Genomic DNA, 8,534 nt, shown 5'->3' on the forward strand with positions numbered 1-8,534 from the left:
GGTAATACAAACTATAGTGTATTTTTATGTATGAGAGAGTAATAAAACAATAAATTATGTATGCAAATCCCTAAACTGTTGATACGGGTGACTCAATGAAAAACAGATATTTGTCAACAAGTTTACAGAAGTATATAGGAAAACAATTTTAAATTGAGTATGACCACCAGGTATAAAGGTTGGAGCAGAATAGAATACAATAGTTGTGAGGGTTACTAATCCCTAAATAAGGTTGCCAGTGTTGGAGTGATGGAGGTTAACAGGTACTAATGAATTTGCAAGAAATCTAAGATGTTTATTTTATTGGTTATATATAACCAATAAAAGTTTAATAAGTACCTACCTATTTGCAAAATAAAGTTTAATTCTTTAGATAAAATAAAACGTTTTATTTTATCTGTTTGCAAAATAAAGTTTAATTCTTTGCCTATTTTCAAAATAAAGTTTAATACTTTAGATAAAATAAAACGTTTTATTTTATCTGAAATGAGTGCATTCCACGAAGTAAGGGTTTCAACAATCAAACATTTAATTCTTTAATTCCAGGAATCTACGACAGTAATTGACTAGATAATTACCTTCTAAACTTATTCCACAGAAAATGTGATAGTGGGTTTTTCCATTTTGTATATAGGAAGGTCCAAGTGGCGTATTCAAAATTCTTAACAGTTCACTAAAAGTAGGTACTTCAGTTCCAAGGTGCAGTTTATTGTGTATACTAGTGTTATGGAAAATTTAGAAGTGCCGTGTAAACGCCGAAAAAATTGGTCCTCTAACAGTTAATGAAAAAACATTAATATTTAATTGTTTTAAATCATTTACAGACAAACGTTTATGTGAAAGTGTTGATGAGACCGTTGAGTTAGTTAGCAGTACACTTGGTGTTGGGAAATCTACGAGTTATAGAGTTATTAAAGTAGAGAAATGTGGTAGTTTTCAAATGCCACGTAATGCTCCAGGGAAACCAAAATTTCAGATAGAATATCATTTTAAAGAAGGACTTCGACGGAAAGTGCAAGAATTCTTCTTTAGACAAGAATTTCCAACATTGGATAAAGTTCTTGTCTCAGTTTGAGATGATAAGGATTACCCAGAAATGAGTCGAAGTACGTTATGGAAACTTTTAAAAGAAATAGGCTTCTGCTGGAAAAAGAATCCCAGAAAGTCTATTTTATTAGAAAGAAGCGATATTGTCATATGGAGAAGACATTTTCTAAGAACCATAAAGGAAATGAGAAACCAAAAAAGAAAAATATTTTATCTTGATGAAACATGGATCAACGAGAGTCATACACCAAATAAATTTTGGCAGGATGAAACTGTTACAAGTCAAAGGCACGCTTTTGTAAATAACTTATCTACTGGTTTAAACCCACCATCAGGAAAGGGACGCAGGCTGATAATAGTACACATTGGCAGTTCAGACGGTTTTGTTGAAGGTGGTTTATTAACTTTTGAATCAACTCGTACCGGTGACTACCATGAAGACATGAACGCTGATGTCTTTCAAGAATGGTTCGAACAAATGATAGATCTTCCTAAGAACTGTGTAATAGTAATGGATAATGCAAGTTATCACTCCAGACTTATAGAAGGACTGCCCACAACCAAGTGGTTAAAAAAAGACTTGCAGAATTGGCTGAGTTCAAAAAATATTACGTACCATCCCGGATCTATAAGAAAGGAACTTTATTCGTTGTTGCCTTTCATAAAGAAAAATTTAAAAAATACGAAATTGATGAAATTGCCAAAAATCGTGGAATGACAGTACTTAGATCCCCACCATATCATTGTGAATTAAACCCGATTGAACTGGTATGGGCACAGATAAAGAGTGAAGTTTCAAGAAAAAATACCACTTTTAAAATTCATGATGTTAAACAGTTGTTTTTGGAGGCCGTAAATAATGTAAAACCTGAAAACTGGGAAAAGGCAGTAAATCACACTATTAAAGAAGAGGAAAAAATGTGGAAGCTGGACAATATTATTGATAAAATGATCGAGCCAGTTATTATAAATCTTGGTTCTGAAAGTTCATCTTCTGAATCTGATTTGGATTTGTAACAAGTAGCTGTAAGTTTTATATTAATATTTTTATTCATCTATTTAACATACCTTAGACGGTTTTAAAAACTCTTTTTCTCTTTTGTAATTTTTAAAAATTAAAAAAAATGTGAATTTTTTAAAACCCTTTTTAATGTAGGCCAGTCAGTTCTTATATAGTGTGTGATAAAAGAGGTCACTTTTGTTTACATACACATAACACTTTATAACACTGAAATAATTCATTTATTTTTTACAATTATTCAAAGTAATTTTTCAATTAATCTTGAGCACGCCCATGGAGTGGTCGGAGCTACCAGTTAAAATTATGCTAATTACTCTCTCGTTCATAAAAATAAACTATAAATATATCGTATAACAACGATAAGTTAAGCGCTGAGATTGCAAAAACTGTTCGAATGTTTTATATAATATTTTTGCCGATTGACCATTTACCTAAAAAATATAATTTTCACTAAGATATTAAATAATACCAGATTATTTAATTTTTAACTGTCAACAAAAATGTAATATATGATGGAAAGCATGAATTTATTGATAATACAATCTAAATTATTTCTTGACTTTGACTATCAACAGCCCAGCCCGTCCAGATAATTTACTCTTAAACTTCATGCTATAATATTAAATAACACTAATTTAGATATATCTACTTTTTTATATCACAATTCATTCTTTCCATTTACTGTTTTTAATTTTAAGAGAGTTTTGAAAAGAACTTTTGCATAAAATGAGTAAAGATAAAATAATTTAAACAGAATACACAAATACAAAACGTAAAATCATAACAAAATCAAATTTAAATTACGCGAGTAAATGTGGTGATTTTTAACGAGATACCCCTTTGACTGTTATTATTTTTAAAATAATGAGTTAAGCGCTGAGATTGCAAAAACTGTTCGAATGTTTTATATAATATTTTTGCCGATTGACCATTTACCTAAAAAATATAATTTTCACTAAGATATTAAATAATACCAGATTATTTAATTTTTAACTGTCAACAAAAATGTAATATATGATGGAAAGCATGAATTTATTGATAATACAATCTAAATTATTTCTTGACTTTGACTATCAACAGCCCAGCCCGTCCAGATAATTTACTCTTAAACTTCATGCTATAATATTAAATAACACTAATTTAGATATATCTACTTTTTTATATCACAATTCATTCTTTCCATTTACTGTTTTTAATTTTAAGAGAGTTTTGAAAAGAACTTTTGCATAAAATGAGTAAAGATAAAATAATTTAAACAGAATACACAAATACAAAACGTAAAATCATAACAAAATCAAATTTAAATTACGCGAGTAAATGTGGTGATTTTTCACGAGATACCCCTTTGACTGTTATTATTTTTAAAATAATGAGGTAGTGTGCCGTCAACCATTAAGGTAAGAACTACACTATAGTTCTCTTTTACCGACTATTATTTTCATACCTTTGGTCTTGCGTATGTATATAGAGAATTTGTCCTCGAAAATCTACGTTTTAGAAACCATGACAAATATTTGAGAATAAATTGAATGTGAGGTAGAACTCTATTTTATTAACGGTAAATATGCAGTATAATTAAATATATTGGTTTTCCGGGCTTTACCTGGCGTTTCCCTTACAAAATATTTTGTATGGGTACACCGCATTAATCAAATTAAATATATTGGTAATACAAACTAGAAAACATTAAACAATATACTCCAAAATTAATTACCCTAATTCTGGGTAATTAATTTATTAACTGCATACAGTACACTAAATCAGTTGATGCAGTCACAAACAAGTTAATTTTTCAACTAGCTTTATTTTTATTTGCTTAACATATAAATATAGAAAAGTACCGCTTAGCCCTGATAAGATATTGCATAAATGTTAGAGTTTTTCCCGTTTGTACTCCATTACATTGTTTTTTTTTTGTACTTTTCGGTACTTGGACAATCAGAAAATAGTTGCCCCAGTAAACGAATTTTCAGATTTATTTGAAAATCGGTAATGAGAACTCACCCTAGCTGGTATGAGATGATCCTATCGAATATTGTTTCATCTAGCTTTTTAAATATTCGATAACTAATTTCATATCCGAAGTGTCGAAGTAGTAGTTTAGATATTGCAATTATTCTATTGTGTTTTTGTTATAAATTCCATAAAGCCGTTTTAAAACGCGGTTATTGGATTATTGGAAATACTAAACGAAATATTTTGGACATTACTGTCATCGCCAGTTAACTTGGCGGTGCGCACAAACCCAAAATTGCTTAGTGGCTTAGGTGGTGGTCTTTAGTATCCTCCCAGTTATCAGGTGCGTAACACTTAAGTGATTTGCAGCTATTATTTTTCAGACTTCTTATTATTTCGGATAGTTAAGTGTATTTGTGACAATTTCTAACGATGGCGTTGAAAAATAGTAGAAAGAATAATTCTGTTATCAGTGGACAATCTCGGGAGATTATATTTAATGTGTTTAATTATTTCAAAAATATTAAACTCGAAGCAGAGACCCTAAAAACTGTGAAAGAAAAGACAGCTAAAGCAACAGGTAAGTTTGTACTTACAATAAATTAATTTTAATTAGACGACTTCTAAATAATAACAAAACCGCACTACGGTGGTCTATTTGGACCAAAAATAACTCTATATTTTTATTTCATTTTAATTATATATTATTTTTAAAACACAATAGTTCTATTTCTATTTATAAGGCATTTTCTTCCCACTGGTGGAAATATTTTGTTTGTTTATGTCTACCTTGTATTAAATTAAAATAGATCAAAAATAGGTGAATATTTGACATACATAATAATGTTGACAGCTTACCACACTTACAAAAAATTTAAATTATTCGTTATTTTACAAGAAATGATCCAGAGTTCAGCACAATTCTATTACACATAAAATACAGAAAAATTAATCACGTGGATAGTTTCTTAGGTTTTTTGCTGATTACACACCTCACAGCAAGCTACAATATGATACATGTATATTTGCAAAATTTCGGGTTTCCCTTTTCGTACAGTATTTTCAATGCCCTCTTTTACCTATGAAAAAAAACCTATGACAAACAAACAAACCTATGATTTGTTGACAAACCTATGGCTTGTTTTTAAACCAGGAGGAGTAATTCAAATTTACCTTTAATTTTTTTTACCTTTAATAATTTTATAATGCTATAATATTTATGGATTACCGTCGAAGGCCGTCATGATCAACCCAAAAAGAAGATATAATATATTTGCAGAATTTTCTAGCGACTTTCTTGGCTGTGAAACTTTTTAGTTTACTCCTCCTGGTTTAAAAACAAAACATAGTGGAGGATTTGGTTGATTTTGTGTCGGCATTCCAGATTATTGCATAACAGTTTGTCGAATATACGAGAGCAAATATTATTCTCCACGGGTGTAATTTCCTCAACAAAATAATTGTTTGCCTACGTTTGGAAGAGTATGTCATAATCCCACAGGTATTTCCCTCACTATAGTCGAAGTTGTTATTTCACGTAGATTTTACTAAAAGACATTCGAGACATTATAATATTTACTTATTAAGTGTAAAAACATGTAAAATGTAAATAATAATTTTGAAATAATACCAAGAGTTAATGGATTTTGGGAACAGCTTTGACCTTGAAAATGCCACAAAGAATATAACTAAATATCTCTTTTCTTACTTAGACTCTTTAAAGTCTTTTACAATATTTTAGAATCGAAGATATGTAATTATATTATTAATGTATTAGATTTTGACAAGAGCTATGCATTACGCCTATTTAGTACAAAAGTTTATGTGAAATGTTCAAGGTCATAGCTGTTCCCGAAATCCATTACCTCGACCTGTATAATTTGTTTACGATTAAAAAGACATTAATAGATTACGTCAAATTCAAAAAAATATTACTTGCTAATGACATAAGTATTTGTATAATACAGTTAAATAGCAAAACAGGTCAAATATTTCTCAGTATTTAAAATTTGGTATTTAAAACCCATTAAATTCATGACTTTCTCCTAATGACTGATTATGAAAGCGGGCGTTAAATTAGTTAGGACTAGTGTAATATATTGTGTACTGTCTTTCGATATGGCAGTAAATATAGACATTTTTATACACCTACATCCTAGATAAAATAAATCACTATAGTTACTAATTCTTTTACAGGCATTTCCATCAGAACAATCGAAAGAATAACAAGCGAGGCAAAATGTTCTTTGAAAAATACCGGCAGAGTCCATTTTTCCAGTCCAGGCAAAAAACGAGTCAGTAGATCAATCATAGATTTGCCGGAATACCAAATAAGCGACATTCGCAGAATAATTTACGATTTTTATAAAACAGAAAAATGTCGAGTTACGGTAAAAAAATTAAAACAAAAAATTCACACCGATTTGGATATCACAATTTCACAAACATCTTTAAGGCGACTTCTACGCAAAATGCAATTTCGTTGGAGGAAAACCGAAAACAACCGAAAAGTGCTTGTAGAAAAAAGTGCAATAAGAGCTTTGAGAATAAAATATCTGAGGCAAATCAAATATTTTCGGAGTCAAAATAGGCCAATCGTGTATGTTGACGAGACCTACTTACACAGCGGTCATACTTCTTCAAAGAACTGAACTGACGAATCAACCAAGGGGTTATTTTCAAATATTTCCAAAGGTCAACGACTAATAATAGTGCATGCCGGTGGGGATATGGGATTCATAAAAAATGGGTTATTAATCTTTAAATCAGGTTCAAAATCAGGGGATTACCACTCTGAAATGAATTCAGACAACTATGGAAAGTGGTTACAAGAACATTTATTACCTAATTTACCTGCTAACTCGGTATTAGTTTTTGATAACGCACCTTATCACAGCATTCAGTTGGAGCGGGCGCCTACATCAAACTCAAACAAAAATCAAATGATAGAATGGTTAATGCAGAAAAATATTTCATTTACACCTAGTGCTTTAAAACCTGAACTGTATAAAATAATTAAATATCATAAACCTCATCATGTAAAATACAAATTCGACGAAATTCTACGTGCGCATGGCCATATTCCTTTACGTTTACCTCCTTACCATTCTGACCTAAACCCTATCGAACTAATATGGGCGACAGTCAAAAATAATATAAGGCAGAAAAACGTTACATTTAAGCTAACTGACGTACAAAAACTCGCCGAGGAAGAATTCACTAATATTGATGCAAATGAGTGGAGACAACGATGTTACCATGTCATTAAGAAGGAAGATGAGTATATGGACAGCGAGATAGTTGCTGATAACGCCACGCAAATAGCTCCAATTATTATAAATCTTGACAGTGACTCTTCCAGTACAGAGTTTTCTTCTTCCGAAGATGAAGATGAAGAAAATTATTAACAATCAATTAATTTTCAAATAGATACCACTTTTCAACACGGGTACTTGTTTTAGTGTTATAATAAAACCAAAATATTAAAATTAAATAATTACTGTGTTGCATTTATTTATACAATATCCTCCATTTAATTTGAAACCCAATATCAAAGTAGATTTGTGAATTAAATTCAGTCAATATTTTATAATTTGTTTACTAAGTTAAATAAATATTATAAACTGTTGTATAAACAATGGCTTACTATTTAAATTGAATAAAACAAAATTACAATTTCATCTTTCTAATAATATATTAAAGCTTGCGAAAAATATTACTTTTTTAATTGTGTAATAATTATTTGACCTATACCGCTACGCTACTGAATATACTTATCAGAAATAGTAAACCAATAGGATGAATCATAGGGCGTAAACATAATTTATTTCTCTGTGACGTTGTGCGTACTCTCTCGCCAAGTTAGCTGGCGATGATTGTAAGTCTTATTGTGTTTTTTTTTCAAACGAAATTATGCTTATGCAAATTTGGGGAAAATATTTCGAGCCATCTTGAAGATGTATAATAAATATAGGTAGGTAAATACGCTGTTGGATTTTATATGTATTTCTAAATCATTAGTATAAAGTCCGTATGTATATTTCAATTGCGCTTCAATTAGGGCTAATGAAGTTTTACCTCGATGCCAAAGGATGGTTGAAATGGCTTAATTTCCTAATGATTTCGGTGAGCAAAATTACTTCTCAATTATTCTATGCGATATTTAGGGTTATATTTAATTTTTTCTGATATATTTTTAATTATTTATAGATGAGAAATTCGAAAATTATTTTGATCTTAATTTGGATTTGGAGTAGCCAAAAACGAATCTTCAACAATTGATGACAACTTAAAAAAAGTTTAAAAGACAATGACGAGATTGCAGTAAATTTGGAAGATAAAAACGAAATAATTCCAAGTGACGTTCAAGATAATATGTTTTTTTTGTAACTAGTGATTTTGACCGTTGCATGCGACGGGAAATCCAATCAATTGCCTTCTTTAGGCACTCATTAAATTAAAGCAATGCATTACTGGTGATTAGTAATCAGTGTAGTAGTGTCTGGGGTCT

General features: G+C 30.2%; 1 protein-coding gene across 1 annotated transcript; it reads left to right on the top strand.

The window, feature by feature from the left end:
- The first annotated feature begins 6,981 nt into the window (after window positions 1-6,981).
- Window positions 6,982-7,431, top strand: LOC140442133 (uncharacterized). The gene has a single exon (XM_072533211.1). It carries the CDS (start codon window positions 6,982-6,984, stop codon window positions 7,429-7,431), a length of 450 nt encoding a protein of 149 aa, XP_072389312.1.
- The last annotated feature ends 1,103 nt before the right edge of the window (window positions 7,432-8,534 follow it).

Source organism: Diabrotica undecimpunctata, chromosome 5 (assembly GCF_040954645.1).
Source record: "Diabrotica undecimpunctata isolate CICGRU chromosome 5, icDiaUnde3, whole genome shotgun sequence".
NCBI lineage: Eukaryota > Metazoa > Arthropoda > Insecta > Coleoptera > Chrysomelidae > Diabrotica > Diabrotica undecimpunctata.